The 25,359-nt window shown below is 41.4% G+C and overlaps 1 protein-coding gene across 1 annotated transcript; it reads left to right on the top strand.

The window, feature by feature from the left end:
- The first annotated feature begins 8,403 nt into the window (after nt 1-8,403).
- Nucleotides 8,404-24,873, top strand: LOC139909721 (ras-related protein M-Ras). Its single transcript, XM_071897243.2, has 6 exons — nt 8,404-8,543; nt 15,758-16,016; nt 17,131-17,284; nt 18,592-18,691; nt 20,126-20,205; nt 21,065-24,873. Exons 2-6 carry the CDS (start codon nt 15,824-15,826, stop codon nt 21,162-21,164), a joined length of 627 nt encoding a protein of 208 aa, XP_071753344.1. The 5' UTR covers nt 8,404-8,543; nt 15,758-15,823; the 3' UTR covers nt 21,165-24,873.
- The last annotated feature ends 486 nt before the right edge of the window (nt 24,874-25,359 follow it).

Raw genomic sequence — 25,359 nt, 5'->3', positions numbered from 1 at the left:
GCGTACAGAACTGTTATGAGAGGAGACCCAGAGCCGTAAAGCGGTCGTGTTCTTTGCACGACAGTTTTACGACAAGGGGTTTTTAAGTAATATATCCAAAATTGTCCATCTAACCAGAGCGTACTATTTTAAAATATCAGTTTTATTAAATATATCGATACTGAAGATGGTATGTTGCAGTCCACAGCCATATATTTTGGAATTTTTGTGTTGGTGGTTTTGCAATTTCAGAAAATTATGAGCTATTTAACCTACCGCCAGGGGGCGTTTTCCTGCGGCACAAGAACAACCTCTGTCTCTCCAAGAGTGATAGAATAGAATAGAATAGAATAGAATAGAATAGAAAATACTAAGAATGTGTAATTGTAGGTTGCTATGTCATGTTGCTGTTGCACAGAACAGAACAAACTACAACAGAAAAAGAAGAAGAAGAAGTAACAGAACAGAAACTGATCAGATCAAAACCAAAAGATCAGAACAGAACAGTGCAGAAGAAAACACATCACAATAGAATTGCCCAGAACAGAATAGAATAAAACAGAAGAAGGAGAGAACAGAGTAGAGGGCGAGCAGCAGATCTTTAATTCAACGGCGTTGCTGTCGTCTCATCTGTGGGTGTGATAAGTAGATGGGATCTCTTCATTACAGTCCTGTTGTTATTTCCCCATTCATTCTGGAGACCCTGGCCTCAGCATATAATGGCAGAGTAATTGTGGTGTGTGTGTGTGTGTGTGTGTGTGTGTGTGTCGGTGTGTGCGGGTGCATACAAACACACACACACAATCACACATTGATTATAGAAAGAGAGAAAGGGCGAGCATATGTGCGGCTGCTGAGCTGTAATGATGTGTGTTCCTTTGAGGAGCTCGATACGTGTCGAAACGCCTGCGAGCCATTATTAAATTTTAATGGCGTAGCTGAGGCTGGGGCTTATGCACAGGATGCAAATGAAAGCCGGAGCCAGGTACACAAGACCTGATTTCCATGCAGGCACTGGGTGCGTGGTGCAGATGAGGAAGTGAAAGCTGAGCAGCTGCTGAAGACAGTAAGGAGAAAACTTTGGGGAGTTGAGGTTGTAGTCACTGTCATGGTCATGTGATGGCAATAATTTAGGTCACTATGCTACTGCTGCCACAGCTAATACTGTTGTGTTGTGTTCATATACTGGCATTTGGGTGTTGCAGCAAATTAAGTCATTTTGGGTTGCAATAAGGTTGAATCTCCAACCTGGAACCTTAGATGTTGGTACTCTGACCCCAACCTCCAATATAAGTTGATGGTATTCAGGCTGAAGTGTATCGGGGTGGAGGTAACATCCTGTTGAGCATCATATACCTTTGGCTACACTACTGGCACTTGGTGAAGAGTTAGAGGAAGCCATGGAGTCTGGAGAGATGGCCTTAAAGGTTTCCTATATTAAAGATATTCCATTTAGTCCAGGCTGCAATCTTCTCAGCAGGTCTAAAGATATGGTGGAAGGATGGAACTTCTAGTCTATTCATTCCCCATTTGATTTGTTGTTGTCCCTTGTAATCAGCTCAATGTATAAAAAGCTCCTCTCTTATAGCTGGAGCCCCTCTAAACACTCTTTCAGTGTAACAACATAATTTTACCTTTTTACATCCTTTCACCACCTCTCCTACCACCGTGTTTGTATTTCAAGTGTGAATACTGTTTGTATTGGGCCTGTCAGAGGATAATTGACATTTCATGAAGCGCATTATGGCCCGGCACAGTAGCAAGATCGTCCTTCAATGACCCATGTTTAAACTCCAAGCATCCGCCCTGCTGAAGTGTCCTTGAGCAAGACCCTGACTCCCTACCGGCTCCAGGGAAGCGAACAGAGAATTTCCCTACGATGATCAATAAAGCATCACATCATATCAGCTCCCTGCATCACATCGTTCAGTCCTCCCAGCACGTTCAACAATGAAATATGCAACACAATTATGTTGGCTGTGCTTATTAATCCAGTTGTTTAAAATAGCTGAATGGTTTCACTGGAAAAGAGCAAAAATAGGCTATCGGAGAGATTTGCAAATGGAGTTGAAGACATCAAATGAAGTTACTCCTCTGGCAGAAACCCTTCATCTATTTTAAGAGTGCACTTTAGACAGCTGTCTGTCCTGCTGGAGGGCAGAAGATTCATAAGCTTGAGAAAGAAACTTAGCCTGAGTGGAATCTGTAGTTATTACAAATGTAATCTCAATAACACCTGTAGAATCATATTACACACATAATGTAACCTTGTACATACAGTGATAATCTCTATGTGTCATGTGGTGTGGACTTGTCTAGTAAAACTGCAAAATGAATCACATTACAGTGCTACATGTGTGTGTGTGTGTGTGTGTGTGTGTGTGTGTGTGTGTGTGTGTGTGTGTGTGTGCATGTGTCCGTGCGTGTGTGTGTGTGTGTGTGTGTGTGTGTGTGTGTGTGTGATATTCCTTCTACAGAAAAAGATCAAGTCAGAGGGTCTGATCCTACTGGAGCAAAACAGCTCTCTGCTGTCTCCATGGAAACAGGCAGGAGGCGGTGGAAGTTGTGTGTGTGTGTGTGTGTGTAGATCCCTTAAATATGGAGCATCAGTGAGAATCAGGTTTCCCTTCTTATCCTTCTTATTCGATATAGCCCATCAAAAAGCGCCATTCTATTCTATTCTATTCTATTCTATTCTATTCTATTCCCCCCAATCCTTTCAAGATGTTGGCTTAAACTTGTCATGTCTCTGTTCTCTGTCTGTACAGTGATAATCCTGGTGGACTATGTTAGCCTTTGGTTAAGATACAGGATTTACATATTTACACATCTATTTTTATCATTTTGTCATTATTTCCCCTCCCAACTGTCTTTACATAATAATATACCAGTTTCATCAAGTCTGAGGACTCCCAACCTGGACTAAATGAATACACAAAGTAGATCATTGGGGGTTTGACAATGGGGTTTGACAGTTTGTACCAGTTTCTGACACTCACGTATCATCATCATAATTAACTTCAATCAGGAAAATTTCAGCATGTAACATGTTTAAAGGGCAGTGCAATGTCTTAGTGGCTGGCACTGTCACTTCACAGCTAGAAGGACCAGAGTTCCCTTTCTGTGTGGCGTTTGCGTGTTCTTCCCATGTTCTCGTGGGTTTCCTCTGGGTGCTTCCTCCCACTCTCCAAAGACATGAAAGTCAGGTGGACTGGAGACTCTAATTTGTCCATAGGTGCAAATGTGAGTGTCTGTCTATCTGTGTTCGCCCTGTGATGGACTGGCAGCCTGTCCAGTGTGTTTCCCTGCCTTCCACCCAGTGTACTGAGAAAGCTAGGCTCAAGATAGAGAAAATGAGTGAACATTTTATAGGGAGCTGCATAGGGAGCTCTTTGCTCCTTGGCATTTTAAAACAATCTGAGGGGAACATGTTGAACTCGGGGTGGAGGGGGCAGCCAGGGCCGCTGACTACTGCCAGCCTTTCTGTTTATATAACAAACCACAACCAAATTCAAACCTGGGTCTCGTTGTGGGATGTTAAACGGTCTAACGGTCAGCTAGAGGATAAGCCCCCACCCACCCCGACTCATGCTACACTCACCTCCATAGTGACTTCTCTGGTTGGGGAATCCCATTCCATGTTGGGCTCCAGTGTAAAACTGGATTGTAGCCTGGATGGATCAGGAAGCCAAACCTCTGCCCCATTTGCCAAATGAGATATTTAGGGGTTAAGGCTTTAGGCTCCTTTACCACATCTAAAAAGAGCTGACTTGTAATATATATACTTACAAAATATATGCTTAGAAAATAGCATAACAGTGTATGACAACAGCTTTGTTTTCCCAGACATGATTGTCGCCCTCTCTCTGAAAATGGACAAAGGACAGAAAATGGACAGCTATTCTTCCAATAATCCCCCCCCTCCCAAAAATATACACACACATACACACATACTCCTCAGTGTAGGTTCATTAAGCAACAAGCAGCTCAGGAGTAAGATGTGTGTGTGTGTGTGTGTGTATGTGTGTGTGTGAGAGGAACTGAGTAAGTGAGTGAGTGTGTTTTGTGTGTGAGAGAGACAATGAATGAGTGGGTGTGTGTTTGTAGGTGTGAGTGTGTGTGTGTGTGTGTGTGTGTGTGTGTGTGTGTGTGCGTGCATGTGTGTATGTGCATGTGTGTTTACGCATGCAGGCATGTGTGCAGTGTGTGTCAGTGCATCATTACCGTTTCCTCAGACGTCACTGGTGCTTAGTGATCCATGGTGTTGAATGGCGATTAGATTTCTCAAGGTGGACGTGATGAAAGCAGTGACCCTTTGACTCACTTTAAAGGGACAATCAACACTAAAACCAATTCATATGGCACATATCATCTAGTCCGGGACAGCTTGATCAGAAATTATTCACATGAAATTTGGCTTAATGGTGTATGAGTGTATGTCCTATCTTATTTTACACATTTCTAAATTTACACATCAATACTACAACATTTTTCGTTTTGCAGTTGTGTTAGAGCAGTTTTCTTGGCTTTGTACCCAAACAAGAGAGATCTGTCTTCTCTGATCTCCCTTTTAATTCCCCAAACAGTTTGACAGTTACATTGAAGTAACGCAGGTCAACTAGCAAGCAGAAAGCAACTGGTTCTATCACTAAAGGACCACTCACATCTAGAACTGTTAACTATAACTATAAAAGTATTCCTAAAACAACAACAACATTTTCAACCAAGCAAATTGAAGTTCTAACAGAGAAGGGGGCAGACTCGGGAGAATTCGGTAGGTCACTACAGTGGTGGCTTCATTTGTTGAGGAACTTATCATGGATAAAAATACTTGAGCAGCAATGTATCGTTATAGTTTCTAATTATCTTTATACTAGGGATGGGACGATGTGTTTATCACAACATACGATTTGATACGCAGTATGGGGTTCACGGTTTGATGCAACCATGATACGAAAAGTTCAATGACAACAAAGTTTGACTGTGCAGAATTATGTTTATTTCTGAGCCACAAATCTTTCTAGCAATGGCACTGACTTGCTAGAATGTAAACAACAATTTAAAAATGTCATTGCAAAGTGCAAATAATATAATTTGGTTGGACAGCTTGTGAAATTGTGATGGTCAAGCGTCTCATTTGTGATTACTGCAGCAGAATAAATAGCTAATAATGCCATTTATTTTTCTGCCCCATGATACGTATTGACACATTTGTATTGCGATATATTGACTTTCGATATATCGTCCCATCCCTACTTTATAGTAAGCGTTCTAGCTGTGAATGGGCCTCTAGTCCTTCTGCTGTCCTGTGACTGCAGGTTGCACGGCTGCCGCTGCTGAAGGGCTCATGAGCAAGGTTCTCTCCACCTCTTCAGGAAGAGCTGCACTCCGTCTGACCCTGCCCTCCAGGCATCAATGGCATCTAGAGAGAAATGAGGAGTACGCAGGAGATACAAAGCAATCAATACTCAAATTAAGATCCCATCACCTCGCCTACCAATCCAGTGGAGTGACCTCTCAATGAATGAATCAATCATCCAGTCAATCAATCCAGCACCTCTTGATTGCTTCCGAGAAGTCTTCCAAAGCCCCAATCAATAGTGCAGATCTTCTCGTCCAACAGAACAAGCTTCTGTCTCCCTGATGTACATTTAAGCCTAAAACAGAATTCACACTTTGTTGCTGACCTGTTGAAACACTCATATCTCCATTTTGCCTTTGCTTGACTTTAGTGGATGTCTTTTATATCTAGAAAATGTCAAGTCAAAGTCAAACCATTGATAATGCATTGTAAAATGGCAAAAAAAAAAAGAATGCATTGAGCAGATCAATTCATTTGCTAAATTCTTGGAAAAATTGACTGTGGAGACATGTGCAATGTTTTGGCATGACACAGATGAAATGCTGTTCCTGTGACGTTGGACTCTTCAATCAATATTTTTATGCCTAAAAAAAAGTTCCAAAGCCAGTGTAAGAAAATTATTTTTAAATAAACTTAACTGTAGACATGAAGACATGCTCACATCTTTTCCTTTCAACATCACTGTACTTCCATGCATTTCCATCCATTAGAAACAACAGATGATTCACTTCAGTGCGTGATGAACATCACAACTGCTTATTATAGTATTATCGATCATATGTTCATTGGCAGCACTGGATCTGAAATATTTTTCTGTCTGTTAAACTTTTGTTTGTTTGTTTGTTTGTTTGTTTGTTTCTTTCTTTCTTTCCAATTTCCAGTTTGACAGTGGCAAAGAAAATCAAGGGACATGTTTTAGCATAACGCAAAATGTGTGGAAAGGATTTGTGTGTGAGCATGCATGTGTGTGTGCACACGTGCGTGTGTGCGTGTTTGTGTGCATGCGTGTGCGCTTTTAAATACTGAATGACCGTCAATAGATTTTCCTGGAAATGCTGGGGGAGAGAGAGAGAGAGAGAGAGGGAGAGAGAGAGATGCCCATTTCATTTCATATCCATTAGTCACTGTAATGTGAGTTGTAAAAGGTAACAGCATCTAATGCCTGGCTTATTTATGAAGGCAAAGCTCATATCAAGCTCCCTCTCCCTCACTCCAATCAAATCTTTTACATCTCTCTCTCCCTCTCTCTCTCCCTCTCTCCCTCTCTCTCTCTCACACACACACACACACTTGCTCAACTTCCACACTTACTGCCAAGACTGCTCATGATGTAGCCTTCCATTACCAGAAACCATCAAAGATAATAGTGTGTGACTGTGTGTGCGTGTGCACACGTGCACGCTTGTGTGTGTGTGTGTGTGTGTGTGTGTGTGTGTGTTCATATTAACTACACTATGTTAATGTCACATCTCTCCTTAAATAATATAGGAGTAAAGCTGATTCCTGCTCTGGTTCCCTGATGACTAATCAGCATTCCTGCGTTCTCTGAGTGTTTACACTACTACTTCTCCATCTTCTGTGGCTTGGGGTTGACGTTCAGAATATACTTACCTGCTCCCAATCAGCCCTTTTATTACCAAAGTTTCTGGGAAGCAACTCTTTGAAGTAGCTAGTGAGTAATCAGTCAGTAACTGAGTCAGTACACCTCTTTTTGAATCAGGTAATTGCAGGTCATGCTTGTCAACAGAGTTCCACTGTTTCACTACTGTTTCAAGTGGACAAAACACTAAATTCCAATTATCTGCATTCAAATTATTTACCTACCAATTAGTCATAAAGGTCAGGTTTTGAGTGGAATATGAAAATGATTCCTTATTTTTTTTTTCCTGTTTGAACTGTATGTAATAGTACTCATTATTCTCTCTGCACCAATCCATCAATAGACATTCCAGTTCATGTAAACGCACTGCTTGGCAAAATTACATTTTACAGCATCTGCTATTCTAAATATCCCCCACCCCTCTCTCTCTGTCCCTCTGTATCTATCCTCAATCATTTTCTAATGTGTGCACGCACGCACGCACGCACGCACACACGCACACACACACACGCACACACTCAGCCCTCCCTCTTTTCTCTTGATTGATCAGATCCTTATCTGTCTCTTTGACCTCTAGCTTAAACTAACAAAGGGACCAGCAGACCTATATCTTTTGTTTTCTGAATGTGTTCAGTGCAAAACTAATAGAGCACAACAGGCCTAATGAATGTTAATGAATGAACTTTATATTTAATGAGGCTATGTATCACTATGTTTTGGTGTCAGGGACTGAAAAAAATGTTGTATTTTAGTTTTGGGGCAGGTGAATTCCCAGCTTCAGTGATTGCTTGGATTAAAACTAATATCAGAGAGTAAAATAAGATAGAGAACTAGCCTGGAGTCCACCCAGCAACACCCAAAGGATCAATCACTGACCACTTGTAACCCTCACCTGTTGCTGAGTTTGTCTGTCACTGCATTCAATTTATACATGCAAGACTTTGTGCATATTGTTGCTACAAAAATATTTGCAAGAACTCTTATCATGTAGGCCTATGCTCATTCAGTATGGCAGTGTAGAAAAATCAGCATCATAACAAATTGCTTATTTGGGAATATGCCTATTAATAAATTAGATGAAAGACTGCCTTTTTTTAAAATCCTATCTTTTCTCTTAATAAATCCTTTCTCTCTATCCAGATGCTCCCAGATGTAGAAAAGGCTAATTTGACAGGACTATCCCTTTAACCAACTCCTGCCGCGACATAACGGAACAGTCCATTTCACCAAAAAGGGAGACTCTTCAGCTGCTTCATGTGATTTCAAGGATGTTACACAAAAGCCTGAATTTTGAAACTAGTCGATCACTTTATATGTCATTCTTTCCTAAACTTTGGTAGCACATTCTGCTGAAAATGAAAATTTGAGCGCATAATTTCTTACCAAAAAGACAGTCCACCCCTTTGGGGCTATTCTATTTATAGTATCAGCTGTTGCAATATAAAGATTTGCTACACGACGTATTGTTTCGCGGATGTGTGAAGCGCACTCCCGTCTGTGGCGAAAGGGCGGCGGTGGTTTGAAGCTCAGAAATAGAGAGAGATGAGGAATATGTCGATGTGAGCCAATTTCTTTGTGTCCGCGACAACGAAGCTCATTTCGGTAAGTTGCATTTCTGCTGAGAGAGAAAAGGGTCGTGAATGTATGCTGCTATTACCACGGGCAGTGCAGGAAACACCTTGGTTAAAATCCTAACGGTTACACTACTCTTAATATCAACAACTTGTTGTAGCCTAGCTAAAAAAATCACCTCATGACAGCACCGTTAACCGTCAGGGGGAGATGCTCGTCTCATGCAAGAATATGGACGACATTATATCCCATTTGCGGAAATTGCTTATTGCTGCAAACTTCGGAGAAAGATGAAGCAACCGAAAATCCGTTATTCAGGGGCGGTTACTGTCGGTTTTCCATACAGTCGGTCACAGAAGAAGACAGGCCTTGCCTCGATGTGTCAAAGACGTGTTTTTCCGTTGGGATTGAACAAAAACACACAGACGTCTTTCCTCGTCTGTCATGGTCTTCCTCGCCTGTCAAAATGATCAATAATGAACCCACTTGAATTGATAAAACAAAGGCATACAACCTATTTATTTTACCACGATATTCTATATGCTATAACACATTTCTAATTGCTAGCTACACGCGATTGTGTCCAGCTGTAAACCAGAAATGATGTAAAAAAAAAAAAAAAAATTAACCGTTGGACAGAATATAGGGATTCTTCGTGTATCAGATCATAGGATGAGATCATTCAGAAGCACCAGTCAGTCTGCAGAAAGACACACACACACACACACACACAGAGAGAGAGAGAGAGAGAGAGAGAGGCACACACAGGCATATTCATCACTATTAATAGCAAAGTGAAATCACCAGATAATTTGGCTATTAGGGGACAGATCCCTCTTAGCCTTTCATCATGGCTTCATGGAAATGTCAAACCCTACTGAGGATGATGATGTTGCTCTTGAGGATAATGATGTTGAGACTTTTGCAGCATCAGATGAATCGAAAGTAGAGCATGCTGTTGGATAGGCTAGGTGATGTTTCACAGTTTGCCAGTCTGTTTGAAGCCTTGTAAGCCTAAATGTGCCCTTTGACCAGGGGAAATTCCCCTTTGGATGATTGGTACATGTTGGGTCTGAAGTGATCTATTACATTTGTATGTGATTCATTGCAGCTTATTTGAATACTGACACCTGCAAGATACAAATGGGCACATGCATTTATAGAGCCTTATATGAAAGAGAACTCTGACATTTGAGAGTAAAATGGCTTAACTGCTTATGTATGGTGTTATAATTCTAAATTTGCTTAATTTCTACTGTCAGTTAGTCACCATCCTTAATGATGTTCCTTTTAGTCTATTATTCACATTGAAGTGGCAGTATGGATGAGATTTCATTAATTAACTATAGGTAAGGGCATGGGTTTGTAAACCTTTTTTTGCCAGGGGATTCAACTGAGAAATTCAGTCAGGCTCATTCAATCAAACACAAGTCCTGTGATGTGGAGACCCAACAGCAAGAGGCCAGCTATCCATTTTTGGGTCTGAAGCCATGGTTTACAGTATGCTGAATTCATTGCAAATATAGTAAATAAGGATGCAAACACCTAACACAGTCAGTGGTGGTTTCATGCTTTACCTATTGAGTAACACTGCATGTAGTTACTATTTTTGTAAATTTTGTCCGAGATGCGATATCTACCATTTGGCAAGTTAGACCTGCTCTTACAATGTGATTTATAGTACAAAATTCATACAAATTATGGTATTTTTTAATCTAATTTTGGATAGTAACTCGAGTACTTGGTTGACAGAATGTTAACACTTTTATACATCAGATCTTCTGTATTTAAGAGATATTGTATGATGAACTTTATGGCATTTTTTCCCCCAAAAAATGCTGCTTTGGAATTGAAGTCTGCAGTATAGAAACAAGCATTTGATCATTCAGGTAATTTCATTGATGCCCCGTTGGGTTTCACTCATGACATTCTTGTGACCTGGCTGGAATTTCCAAACAGTCAATATGAATGGAAAATTATTAGAATAAATGAATAGAAAGGTCAAAGTAGAAAATGCTTTCAGTAAGTCACAGCAGATAAGTGAGACATTTGCATTGTGTGTGGATGACAGCCTCATTCACAGAGAAATTCTCAAAGCGATGCAGTATTATGAAAAAGACATTAGAAAATAACGCAACTTAAGGCTAGATGTTATAGTCTTTCTTTCTTGACATTGCTGTGAGACTGGATACTGTGGCAGACTTAGTCATTGGGGATGACCCATAATCCTGTGATCAGTTATACAGTCAACTGCTATTTGCACTTTGTCCTCTCAACCAAATGGCACGCCATGTTGAAGATCGCAGTGTGTCAGTGGTGGAGGAAACACAGTGGGGGGCCGTGGACTTTTGGGTCCTTCACTTTTGAAAATGAACAAAAATGATAGATTCTGTTTTGGATTTATGTGCTTATCACTGTGTCTATTTGAGTCACATTAATAATTATGTAATACTTTATTGATCCTAGGGGAAATATGTTTTCTCAGGGTCAGGCTCAGCTACAGAGCAGCACCCCTGCAGCTGGAAGGGATTGTCTTGCCCAAGGACACTTCAGCAGGGCCGGTGCTTGCCCACAAGGGGGCTTGAACGTGGGTCGTCTGGTCAATGTCCCTACTCACAATGCCACCCTGCTGCCCCATTATAACAACCAATTTGAAGAAGTCTGAACATATGTTTACTGTTTAGCATTGCTACAGCCTACTGCAACTCAAATTAATGGATCAGTTTGAACCATTGTCTCAGTGAGGAAGTGCGGCTCAGCTGGGCTGAGCTGCACTTCCTCACTGAGACGGCAGTAACTGATGCCATGCTAGCAAGCAAGTTGAAAGAAAGCAGGGCTGCATAATTAATTGTGTATTATTGTATATCACCATTTTAGTTGCCAGAATTAATAATTGTCGAATATTGGCAATACTGAAACATTTCACTTACATTTAGAAGTTCACTTATAGGCTAGATGCTGACACAATATGCCAAACATTTAGTAACATAACCTTCAAATCATCAAGACTAATTGTGATAATAATCATCATACAGCCCTAAAATTGACAACTTTGACAGGTGTTGAACAGTGAGGAAATATAAGAGGCTAGATGGTCCTGAATCAGATCTAAACTCACAACGTTGGGATCCCACTGTATTTGCCCCAGCTCACTGAGCTAACAGGACAAACCTTTATCACACTGTGGCTTTGACACTAACTGTCGAGGTGACGAATACCAGCACCCTGATATCGTAGGTTGAAAGCCTTGTGCCTCTAAAAAGTTTTCAGCTGTTTGGAAAAAAACATTTTCTGGTTGACAATGAAACATTTTTGAAATCTTACCATGTTTTAATTGGGTTGCAAGAGCTCAGGGCCAAGAAACTTATACATAAAGGACCGAAAAATAAAAAAAGTCAAGAGGGTTTCACTTGACAGGTACTCGGAGATACATTCCATAATGAACTCTTTGAACTATGTGTGAATGATAGATGAATGTTGATATAGGCGGTACGGTACAGGCTGGGGTGAGCATCATGTTCCCCCATGTTCCTGTTACGTGAGCCCTGTCGCTGCTTTGTTCCCATGTGAAGAGGGAAGACCCCATATCCTTTCCCAGGGCAGCCGCTAGCCACTTTTCCACAGCAGAGCCAAGACGGACTTTATGGAGCCATGGTAAAGAGAAAATATGACTAAGATTGGAAGTGCTTTTTGTGTATTTGAAACAATAGCTCAGCTGATTAATCGACTCTGTTGGCAACAAGATGCAAAAAGAGTCACAGAAAATTGAGTGACATGCCAAATGAGTAAGTCCTGCCTAGTCCTGGTTGGCCCTCAGTTGGAAACCCGATTTCCTTTCTCTTGGTAGTGACGGTCTAGGGGCATAGGGCCGCATTTACTGACTGACTGACTTTAATTGGACACAAACATTTCCTCTACCATGCTGCTTCCACTCTTTCGAAAATAGTTTAATTTGAACTTGTTTCAATGGTGCACTTTACTGTCACAGGTTCTAAATGGTGTTTCAGAGACCTACTCACCCCACCAGGTAGACTGTCTGAGGGAAATACCTATGCACCCTACTAGGTTTTGACCTGACCTAGCCACAGTTAGGCCATCCCACACATGGCTGGTGTGAAAACCACAACTGATGGGAGAGAACCTTATTTCATTAGTGCTTCTCAAGCGCTTCTCTTTTTGTCTTTCTTCAGAGAACTGAGAATTTGTCTGAGACAGTGTTTGTACCTCAAGAAATTTTGTAATGACGTAGATCCTTAGTGACTTTAGCTGATTAGCTGACGGACTGTAAAGGCTTTTTAATATCAGGATTTTGGCTTAAAAATTCTTTGCCCAACTGCGTGGCTGGCTGACTGTTGCAGACTTTCTGACTGACTGGTTGGCTGGCTGTGGAAAGGAAGGAAGCGTCTTCCTTCCCTCCATTGTGCTGGGCAGGAAGGGACGGACTGTAGCCAGCTGACAGCTGTTTCCTGGTGGATGAAGGAGGAATGGGGGGGGAGTGGTGGTTGCGGTGGTGGTAGTGTGTGAGTGCGTCTTTTTGTCTGCCTCTGTCTGTCTATTGCTGCAGTTTAATGAAAACCCTGTAAATCTGAGGGTTCAGTGGTAAAAGAGAGTACAATACAGTAGTTTAATATTAAATTTGTTAGCATTACCATTGGGGATGGTGGGGAGCTTAAGTGTTGTTTCCATTTGCTGTTTTGTGCTAACAAAAGGGATTCTGTCCCCCCTCATCGTCCGCAAAGTGCCCTATGGCTATTATCTGTTTCAGTATGTATGGTGAGCTTTGAGTGCCTTGCCATGTTATTAAAATGTGATATTTTCACACATTTCACTAAACTCTCCCATCATGTCTGTGGATTGCCTCATCACCATATTGTGGTGTTTTCATGTCAACTTTGTCCTCATTTGCCCTCGTCTTTTCTCTCCCTCCACTCTCTTTCTGTCTCTCTCTTCTGTTGCTCTCTCCGCACCCTCTCTGCACCCCCCCACCACCACACGCACACACATACACACACACACACACACACACACACACACGCCATCTCCCACCATCTCTCTCCCTCTCTGTGGCCAGCTGTGGTGTGAGCTACAGCTTTTTGCCACAACAGCAGGAGATCGCATGAAACAGAAACAAGAAGGCTCGCTGATATACATATCAAAGCCCCTTGGTCATGGTCCTAAGTGATTTGATGACCATGTTGTATTACTCAAGACTCCAAAAAATGGGCAGACACAGATGGAAAAACATTAGTAAAGTACAAGCTACTTTTCCCTCAGGTGTAAGTGTAGATGCATTTGAACTATTATCAAATGTCTAAACAGAAATGGAACTAAAAGGCTGTTTTTTTTTCCTGGGGAGTCTCTTCTGTCGGGTGGAAAAATCTACTTTCTTTTCTTCTAACCTCTCTGTAGCAATAAAGACACTTTTATTTTTGTTTTCAAAAAGCCATAATTACAAACTACAGTAGTCCATGTGTCTGAACCATCATATTTCTCTGCTGGTTCTGTGGTTATGGTGGGCTAGGAAGAGCAGAGTCGTTGCTAGAGAGGGAGTTGTTAGCCTGGTTTTCACCACAGGGCCAAAAAAGGCTTAACAGGCTCACCAGGGCTTACCCATCTGCCTGGTTTCCACTACAGGGTCAAACTGGGCTAGCCAATGATTTTAGTTATTGGCCATGCAATTTCCCAAAATATTTCTGTGATTCTTTACCATTTTCTCTTCAGCCTGGATTTGAACCCGGGACGTCACAGTTACATGGCACACGCCCAAGACCTCTGATCCACCGGGATGCTCCATAAAGTAATGCTTTTGAACCAGTGTAAAGTTTCACAAGGAGAGTGCACAGCCTTTCTTGGGAATGTCTATTTTTTAGTTTGGAAATACTAGACTGATGTATGCCTATTTCATTTCTGCTTCACACTATGTAAAGCAAATATGTTTTTAAATATTCCTTTTTTTTCATTAAAATTCAGTCATGATGATCAAGGTTGAGCCATTTACCCGCATGCTATGAATGCTGAGGTCCACTCTGTATACATGAATATTGATAAGCGTATCGGCAGAGGAAGGAAACTAATTAGAAAGTCGGGGAAACCATAGCACCACCTCAGGTACCCCTTTAGCACTGTAAGTGGGCTATCCGGTTGTGCTGCCAGCCTGAGTGATAGTGCTTTGGTCCTATCCTGTTTAAGATATCTCAGCGGAAGTTAACATGAGAACAGCTCTTTGCACTGGGAACACAAGGAATCATAACATAGATGAAAGCAGACTTTTTGGCTACCTTAAAGATACAGTAGTTTGGTGAAACTGTCTCACCTTCCCTCCTTTCACAGGTGGTAAGTGACCAAGTGAAATTTACCCACCCATTTGTTGGTGTGTATGTTGGCTATGTCCTCTATTGTCATTTTTATTACATTATTGCTTTATTATAGTTGGTATAAAATTACAGAGTTACAGTAAAGATGGGAGATAGAGGGCGATATGGACTGGATTCAAGCTCACAACATCACAAATACATGTTTTGTGCCTTAGCCCGCTCTGTCAGATTGACACCCCAATGTAGTTATCCATCTTTGTTGTGTGAGACATCTCTCCTTGATGGGTGTTAATTTATTTGTTGTAGGATTAAGCTAATTAAAGTCTTGAGACAAATAACTGCAACTTATGGTTGAATTGTTTTTTTTATTTCTCTTGAAAAGCCAGCAAAGCATAAAACTGAAATTCGAATAATTTGGAAGGTGAATGTTACATATGACGATAAACTAGACAACCTGCTCTGTTGTCTCAAACTAAGAATCTAAATAAAGTAAGGTCTCATATCATGACTCATCTGAAAACTTAATCGACTAGAAGAAGTCCGTTTCTCAGCTTTTAGATCACTGTGTTTTGTCGGTGGGCTTGGGAGGGCAGTGAGCTCTCCCTCTTGGCCTCTCTTTCTCTCTCCCTCTTTTTCTGTTCTCTCTTTCCATCTTTCTCTCCGTCTGCTTTGATCCACAACTCTTGCCGTGGTCTGTGGTCTCCATGGTGATGAAAAAGCAGCCGCAACAAAAACCTTAACACCTCTCTCCCTTGTTCTCTCTCCCTCTCTGTCTGTTGCTCCCTCCCTCCTCCACTGTCAACCCCACTCCTGCTCTTTCTCTCTCTCCCCGTTTATCTTTCCATTCTCTCCTACTCTCTCCCCCTCTCTTTCATCTCCCCCTACTCACTCTCTCTCCACGCTTTCCCTCTCTTTCTCCTCTTATTTCAGCCAGGTGCGTCTCAGTAGCCACCTACTAGCCTACTTCCCACCTTTACCACCGTCGTCGCGGTAGCCATGGCGACCAGTGCGGTGCCAAGCGACAACCTGCCGACGTACAAGCTGGTGGTGGTGGGGGATGGCGGCGTGGGGAAGAGTGCTCTCACCATCCAGTTCTTCCAAAAGATCTTTGTGCCGGACTACGACCCCACCATAGAGGACTCGTATCTTAAACACACGGAGATAGACGGACAGTGGGCCATACTGGATGGTGAGTAGAGAAGTGTGTGTGTGTGGGTTGGGGGAGAGAAGAGTGTGTATCCAGGAGGTGTGTGTCTTGTGTTTGTCTATGATCCCACTATAGAAGATTACCTTCTCAATGAAACACATTCGGACAGACAGACAAGGGTCATATTGGATTGTAATGGTGAATAAGTGGGTGGGGGTGAGAAAGTAGAAGTTACACTGTATACGCATCCATCTATCTATCTGTCTCTCTATCCATCAATCCATCCAAGTTGCAAATAATGCTATTGTCTACACCAGCTCTGTTCAGGCTTGTACTTCAGCTTCATCACATGCCACCATCTTTTAACACTTAAAGTCTATTTTTTTTTTCTCTACCTACACGTGTAATCGCACCATTTAAAACCCATTGCGTAGGCTTTTAAACCCTTTAACTACCAGCATTTTGGTGTGTTTTCTCTCCAGACAATAGCTAAGAATGATCCCATCTCTCTGTGGTCATCTTCTGAAATCTTGTGGTTTCTTTTCCATATTCCTTTTGGTTTCAGTATCATGGACCAATGAGTGAACATTCCTGTTCATACTTTTATATCTTTTTAAACTTTTAATTACATTCCTGTAGTAGCTTTTTCAATGTCATTTTTCCTTTACAGAGCTAACTATTAAAAATCACTGAAATAGTGATGCCCTAAGTAAAACAGATAATCACTTTTATGAATGGTAATCTCTGTGAGAGTACTGTTTTTGTTGCATGCTGGAGAAATTTTGTCTCGTTTCATGGTCTCAAACCTTGCCTTCAAGTTCAGTGACTTTATTGTTGAAAATATACACCCATATCAATATTTGATAGGAAAAATGTACATATCAATTATGTAGGCCTATTCCAATTTCTGCTTATATATTTTGAGGCTATGCGCTTGATTTCATGCTTTTGAATGTGCAGCATTAGTCAAAGCATGAGTAGTAAAACAGAACCAGTGTGGACACAAACAGAGGTCTCGTGCTTGTTGCTGATGTGCTGTTGGCACAACCTGTGTAGACTATGGGCAACACAAGACACATGCCCAAAGCCCACGTCAAGTGTATTGTGTGTGTTAGATTAAGGAGTTGGCTAATGAAATGTCCCTCCTTCTACGCAGTGCTGGACACAGCAGGCCAGGAGGAGTTCAGTGCGATGAGGGAGCAGTACATGAGGACAGGAGACGGCTTCCTCATCGTCTTCTCTGTAACGGACAAGGCCAGCTTTGAACACGTCGACCGATTCCATCAACTCATACTACGGGTCAAAGACAGGTAGGAGACAACGGTTGAGCTGGACTGAGTCGTACAGAGCTAATACCACTTTCTCACATACACACACACACACACATAATGAAGTGATACTGAGGTATGCTAATTCGGGTCCATCCTGGAAAGGAGGCATAAACATCATGTGTATGGGCAATAGTCTTTAGTTGAATTTCACTGAACTGAATTGACCTTGAGTTGAACTGTTAAACCAATCAGAAAAATGGAAGTAGGGCAGTAGGTCATTGAGTGTTACAAATTTAGATAAGATAACTTGTCCTTGACCACTTAATAGACCAAGCCCTATTTTATAGCAGTTATAACTACATTTGTCAAATAAAGTATGACATCCGCCAAGCTTCCCCTTTTAGTTCTCTCTTCTCCCTCTTGACAAAGAACAGACTAAAATTCAAAATGTCAATGTATCCCTTAAATGCTGCCTTCTCACTACATGACTTTTAGCCTGATTTCAGGCCCAACTTTACCATCCTGGGTCACAACAGGTTGAGTTTTGCCGACTCCGCAGAAATGGTTGGCGTAGACAGCCTTGTATTGTGAGAGGGGTTAAGGATTCATTCTCTTGCCTGAAATTGCAGACCAGTCAGCATGCTAACAGTATTTAAGACCTGTTTGATTTCTAAGACTCAAATCTTGATAAACCTGGATCAACTCCTGTTGTGTGAGATGGACAATGACACACATCTCTCACAGACTGACAATAGCCAATAAAAACTGAGCTTGAGATGGAACAAAAATAGAAACTGGAACTGAGCATGTTGCTGTCTGTCCATATTTGGTGGTGTTCTATCTTGTGGTAACACAAAAGCTTGTGTTTCCACAAGATTTGAGTGTTGCAGAGATCTGCTGGTGAATCCCATCACAGACAGTTTGCGTAGGATGTGATGCTCTTTGTCTTCAAAAAATGGTGCTCGTTATCCCCACCATGTCCATATGACAGACACACTAGAAATCTGCTTAAATCTGTCATTTAGTGTGAAATGCTTTCTGTTTCCATGGTCTGTTGGGATTTCAAAAGTCAGCATAAGTGAGATATTTTATCCAGACTCAAACTGAACCTGTCAGATCCCATGTGATTCAGGCAGAAATTTCAAGTTGCAATGTGTGTCCTCCTACTCTTATGGGAGACCATTTTGGGAAGGCCTCTAAAACAGCATTTAGACCATGGAATACTTAAAACCCTTCATTGCAACCAATGCAAATGGTTTGGAAATTGGCTATTCAGTGGTAGGGAAAACCCTGATGTCGTGTGTATGGTGTGTGAGTAATGTGTGTGTGTATTTTCCTCCTCTTAGGGAGGCCTTCCCCATGGTGCTGGTGGCCAACAAAGTGGACCTGGTTCATCTGAGAAAGGTCACCAGTGAGCAGGGCCAGGAGATGGCTGCCAAACATAATGTAAGTAGTAGCCTGGTTTGCATGTGTGTTGGTGTGCATCTGTGTGTATGCATGTTTGTGTCTATGTGTGTGTGTGGGTGTGTGGGTTGGTGCACAATATGCATGCCATTCTGCATCTGTGTGCATATATGCTTCTTAGTGAGTGTGAACGTGTGTATGTGAACATGCACTTGTTTTTCTGTGTCTTTGTGTCTGAGTAGGCATTTGTGTGTATGTGCGTGAGTGTGTGTATGTTCTGTCCATGTCCCTGGGCAGGAGGTATTTGGGTGTGGGCAGAGAGAGAGAGCAGAGAGGGAGAGAGAACGAGAGAGAGAGAGAAGCCTCAGAGTTGCTGAGTTTGCATTCTCTCTGTGGTGTTGAGTGAGTTTGGTCCAGAGGGACACAGGGAAAATGACAGCTCACTCTGCTACACACACTTCCCTAGTCCACTAGTTCCAGGGATGTGTTTTTTTTTCCTTTTATTTTCTTTTTTGGATACAACAGCCCCTTTTTAATTTTATCAGTGGATGCCCTGTTCAAATTATGTGAACTCCCTGCTGATCAGCTGCTCATTGCTAAATTTAAAATGGTTTGATAGGGACATTTTTCTCCAACATCAGTGTATTGGAAATGCCAGGATGTTGTAATTGTGTAAATGTGTTCTAGGTTGCCTGACTAGACATTGGAAAAATACTAGAAAAAGGCATAACTAGAAAAAAAAAACTACCCAAACTACTGTATGGCATGTGTGATAAAATGTTAAAATGAAGCAATCCCAGAGCTCTACCTGTAAGGCTAAAGAGACATCAGCATTCTGGATTCAGTATGGTTTAAATGTAGTGTGGAGAAGTTTTCATCTAACACATAGTTTTTCACATATACAGTTACACTGTAACACATGTTACAGTGTACAGCATGGTTAGTAGGTACGATATCTAGGATTGTTTATGTCCTGAGCAGTGTTTGGACACAGTGAACGATTCCTATTTACTTAGTTTCTTCCCCAGTATTTTCTAATTTATTTTTCTGTGTGTTGTCCTTATCACATCCTTGACACCCATCAAATGATGGAATGTTGCAGTGAATACTCTGCTAGCGGGACACACATCTTGTATTGTATTATTGACAGTTTGTCATTTGTATTAAGCTGTGCCAATGACAGTTTGTTAACTACTTAGTGTTCAACTGTTTCATTCTAAGATTTAAATATGCTAGCGTAAAGATGCAATGCTAATTCTAATGTTTCCCCCATTATATTCCTATGCTTTATACTTTTACTTACTTATTCACCTATTATTTAATCAATTGGTTAATTACAAATTCTTATTTACAGTGACCTGATATCGGCATCTTGAGGGGCGCCTCAAGCAAGGGTCAGCACAGGACAGCGAGTGCTTATTCTAATACCTCTTTAGCTTGTGCTTACAGTATGAATATTTCTGCTTGTTTCTTCAGATAACCTATATTGAAACCAGTGCCAAGGATCCTCCAATGAATGTGGACAAAGCCTTTCATGAGCTGGTCCGAGTTATAAGGTAACTCGAGTCTCTCTGTTCTGTTTTGAAATTATGTTCATGAGATAAAGACCGTTTGATGTATGAAATATAATATATAAGACAAATACACTTTTAGCAACTGCTTTTTATCTGTGACTAGCCTGTTTCAGCAGTAGTCTTATTAGCCATGTGCTTTAAAGAATGTACTATCTACATAATGCAGGCATTGCACCTAATAAAATCGGCTCCAATCAAGGATGCCTTAGAACAAGAGAGCATCATCCTTCCCCCTTTGGTTTCTTTGTTAACCAATGCACGTGTTTCTTTTTTTTTTTTTTGGAGGGTGAGGGCAGTGAAATAGAGTTGTGCTATAAAAAAAAAAATGGCCGTTTGTATTCTAGCAGTGAAAGTGTTCTCAGGGAGAGAGAACGAGGAGAGAAAAATCCCAGAGCTATTTCCTGTCTGAACAGACGTGTAATTTCAGAAGAATTTGGTTTGTGTTGATGTTCTCTATGTGGTCATATCCTGTCTGAGGGCCTGCTGCTGTCACTAGGAGCAACAAACAAGGAGCGGTCGTGTCACAGTGTTTTCAAACTCACATGTACTCACATATGTGACAGTTTGAGGATTGCAATGTTTCCCCTCTGTATTTATAAAAAGAAAATTATCCAGATTAGGGAGAGTTCTCCTTGTGCACATGCTGAGTCTGCAACTGACATAAATAACCACTCCTCTTTTCTTTTGAGTCCCTAAGACTGAGGAGAGTAGATCAGTGAATCAACATTGCCCTCTTGTGGTCAGATTATAGAAAGCACTGTACTTATTTTCATCTACATTTCACATATTTGTTCCTCAATATTCTCTTGTTCTTTCTCTCTCCCTCTCTCCATCTCCACAGACAACAAGTCCCAGAGCGGAGCCAAAAGAAGAAAAAGAAGATGAAATGGAGAGGAGAGCGTTCCACAGGTTCTCACAGGTTCCACTGCGTCATATTGTGACCTCCTTCATCCTCTGTGTCATTCATAACATATACACACACACACACTCACCCACACACACATACCCTTTGGATGTCAGGGAACACTGCACCCTAGCAGTCGCCAACTACTGGAGCACAAAAGGGAAGTATGGACGGATAGAGAGAGGGATGGAAGGAGAACTGAATCTGAAGCCAACCGACTCGGACAGCGTTCCCTCAGCCTCTTGCGACGCCTCGGGACGAGTGCTGTGCCCTCCTTCCTGAATTTATGGTTCCCTTCAAAGGTTTTGGATCCCTCCCATCCCGATTCAACCTAGAACAGCGTCACTAAACTGCTTCTCAATCAAGTTCAATTTCAACTTTATTGCCACAGAGGGCACAAGACTGGAGCCCCTGGGGGAAAGGCGATGAGATCAGAGTCATCGTGATGTTGGAACTTGTGTCTCCTTTGGAAAGGGAAGGAAACGGGAGGAACTGGAGGCTCAAGGCGCCTTGTTAACAGGGATGAGTTCATTTCATGATCCAGCTCCACAGCTGTGTGAAATCTCTGGATAGGCTGTTTTTGGTTCTCTGTGCTGAGGTGGCGCTCTCTGCAGAGGGAACACCTAAAGGGCCGGGTGAATGGACAGAAGAGTGGTGACAGTGTGGTTTTGGGGGAAACCTATGAAAATTAATGTTTTGTGCTGTTGTCGATGGGTGACCTGTGAGTTCTGTGAGTATAGCGTGTACATTGTGGTCATGTGATGCTATATGGTTTTGAAAAGTCAAATCGGAGGCGAAGGGGAAGGGCTTACTGTAGCAAGCAAAAGAAATATGGCTGGATGTTGAGAAAAAACGTGTCAAAATGGTTGACCTGGGTGAAACCTATGATCATATCAGCTGATATTGTTGAGTAGTTGTTTAATTAATGGTGAAATGTGTAAATGCCATTCATTGATTGTAAACGAGAGTGAGATTGGTTGGTGTATGTTGTTACACCTCATGTAAAACCTAACAGGGCTTAATTTTTCTAGCTACCAACGCTGACATCTCAGCGGCCATGTTTACACAGATTTTGATTTTTTTCCACCATATTACATACAAATCAGACCCCTTTTCATCAAGTATGTAAAAATAGTTATGATAACCTTAGTGTAGGTTGCCTCTTCAGTCATTGAGATGATGATCAAGATGATAATCCTTGACCAGTACTGTATGAACAATGGCCCTGATTTTTTTTTTCCTTTGCTTTCTTAACAGATAGATTCAAAAGCAATCATGTTCGTTATGGTTTTTGTACCTAGACAATATTGAAAATGTCAAATCTAGTGGCAAAATAAAAATCATAAAAATCAGATTATAGGTGGCAATGTAAACCAATTCAGAGCTGTTTCACAAAGGATTTGACGGAAATCTTTGAAGAGGTAGAATAGACGAGGGATAATGAGGGCTACACGTTTCAGATTTGAAACGGGCTGGAGAAGCTGTTTTGCACTGGCCACTAGCCAAATGATGTGATGTCACTTCATTTCAGGGCTGTAGGACAGAAGAGTCTGCTTTCTGTAGGTTAAATGGGAAATAAAAGTGCTTTTTGCATTGCAGGTTCTGCAGGGATAACCCTAGGCTAACAGTTTGTGCAGGCTCATTTAGCCGCTTTTCACACTGCACCAGTTCATCCAGGACTGTGGTCTAGGATGATGATGTTAACCATGCTTAGTCCTAGATAAAACTGCTCCAGCTGGGGTCTCTAGTCCTGGGCTTAAGTCAGAGTTTGCCCACTTTTGAATGTGCCAGTGTGTCACTCCTGTCAGCCCAGGGCTAAAAGCCATGTTAGCCTAGCTAGTGACTAAGTTCGGTTTTAAGGGGACCACAAACTCGAAGCAACAAGACATTCAATATGTAGTCAGAGAGGCGGATAGGAGTGTACAATTTAATAACCTATGAAATGGCTTGTACTGTTAACGCACTAAAAAAAAAAGGTTTTGGGGACTTTTTTGTCTGGATGAAAATCGTCTCTTGAAGGAATAAGTTTTTGCACTTTTAATAGAATTTCTGACTTTCCTATTGGCATGTTGTTTTCTTTTCAAATCTGTAAATGAAAGGGAAGGCATGGTCGAAATACTCTGAATGTAAAATCAGCTATAACAAAACAAGCAAATAGAGTTGTAGCCCTATCTGCCTGTGTGTGCCTGTTGCCTTGGAGGGACGAGTGTAACAGAGTTGAGATTCGGATTTTGGATTTGGTTTGATTAGTTATGGAGTTGGATTTTAACAGTTCTCAAAGTTTTGGAAACTGTAATTGCATATTTGAAATGAAAATGTTGAATCGATTACTGTAAGAAGGTTGGGTATGAGAGAAATTCATTTATTGAATTGTAAAGGAAATCCACCTCCAGCAGGAAAGGAATACATACAGTATTAGTCTACATTGTTAAAGGGACTACAGAAAGGTCAAAAGATTTTTCCAGAGAATTACTCAAACATGGAAGTACTGGTTGTTTGTCAATGAAGCAACAGACTCTGGGCCAGGGGGAGGAAAAAAAGAGAAAAACAATGAAATGTGTTGATGAAAATGTTATATCATGTATGTTTGATACCTTTTTGTATTATTGATATGATTCTTGCAAAGTGTTTTTTAAACAACTGAATAATTTATTACTGTCCATGTTACCTCAGTGTGTCCCAGACCTGGACAAAAACTCCTTTTTAATTTAAATTTTTTTTTTTTTGAAGCTCTCTGTTTTTCATTTACAGCAGTGGTTCTTACACTATAGATTGGGACTCAAACTGGGTAGTAGGCCTTTTGCCTTCGGGCCCCCACATGATAAGACTTGTAATATGCTTTAATGAGCCTGTGGGCCGAGGTGAAGAGACGGAATTTACCCAGTTTGGGTCCCGAAAAGTTTAAGGATTTACTGATTTACAGGAGCTCATTGGGCACTTGGACTCAAAAGTGGAAATGTAAGCACACCAGGGTCAAACCAAAGATTGTATATCTGGAGGAGGATGACGACCATTATGAGCCTAAGGAACATTTGTAGTCCTATTTCTTATTATGGACCCACTTGCCACTTTCAATGTTCAAAGTCCGCTTATCGTAGTAAGCAGACCTAGCTCAGGTACCACCCTAGTGTCTCTGAGTGGACTATTTGACTTTGTTTCTGGTTTGAGGTCCAAATTACAATTTGAAATGGATTCTGTTCCTTTTCTTGGATTGATTGATCGTGGCTGGCACAAAGAAACCAGTTGGTTTGTCCCACCAATCTTGCATTTCAGGCAGACCAAAGCAGATGCTCAAAGTGAATAAAACTGTACCAATAATTTGACCCTGGTCTATTTGCAAGCTAAATTGAGCGCACTTTGACTTTTTCAAATATTAGAGAGGTATTTTAGTTGCTGCTGTCAGACAAAAACTTCATCTCCAAAATGCAATTTAGAAAACAGCCTTTTCAAGTAGCTACTCATGCACTCAAGTTATACAGTGAATTTCAAATGGGTTCTGTGGGTCATGAAACTTACTCAACACATAAAGGACCATGTGAACTTTAAATTTGGATGATTGAAAACAAAATTTGGAGTTGCCGCACCACGGCCATGAAATGTGTGTTTTTGGCCAGGTCTGTTGTGTTCTAACTGGCTGTGTCAGACTGAAGAGCTAGACGAGGCACAAACAAATAAACTGTGGCCTTTCTATCTAGCCTCAGGGGTCGATTATATTTCAATAAAGAAATACAAGTATTGTGACTCGACTGCTCGATTCTGACTGCTTTATTTTACATGGGAGGATGGATGGGTATACAAGATTTTAAAATGTGTGCAAGCATTAGTTCCCTCTCTCTCTCTCTCTCTCAGCCAACACACACACACACACACACACACTCAGGCTGTTGAATGGCCTGTGAAGAGAGCCATGCTTAACAGCCACATCGAACAGACCTACACGTGTTTCGAGAGTCGACTTGCTTGTTCAGCAGAGACTCCCCTCATTAATCATCTCAGCCTTCAAGCTCCATTTGCTTCAACAGTGTTAGAACGCTGAAAGCTCCATTTGGCTCTATTGATTTCCATCCCTCTTGTAACTGAGGCAGGCTGGAGTACCCGCAGAGCAGGTACTGCACCTCTACCATCGATTTACATTCATGTTCCTATCCAAATAACATCGGTAAGCAGCGGTGCTCCACCTGGGACTAGGGACATGGAAACACGTAGGAACCCCCTCAAGACTGTTGCAAGAA

The sequence above is a fragment of the Centroberyx gerrardi genome, chromosome 10 (assembly GCF_048128805.1).
Source record: "Centroberyx gerrardi isolate f3 chromosome 10, fCenGer3.hap1.cur.20231027, whole genome shotgun sequence".
In the NCBI taxonomy this organism is placed as follows: domain Eukaryota; kingdom Metazoa; phylum Chordata; class Actinopteri; order Beryciformes; family Berycidae; genus Centroberyx; species Centroberyx gerrardi.
This window is presented reverse-complemented; position numbering and strand designations above follow the sequence as displayed.

Bases quoted from the DNA above. Each gene is read 5' to 3' on its own strand.
- LOC139909721 (XM_071897243.2), top strand. From the start codon at position 15,824: ATGGCGACCAGTGCGGTGCCAAGCGACAACCTGCCGACGTACAAGCTG. The intron at 16,017-17,130 runs GTGAGTAGAGAA...CCTTCTACGCAG, and splicing joins ACAGTGGGCCATACTGGATG to TGCTGGACACAGCAGGCCAG. The intron at 18,692-20,125 runs GTAAGTAGTAGC...TTGTTTCTTCAG, and splicing joins AGATGGCTGCCAAACATAAT to ATAACCTATATTGAAACCAG.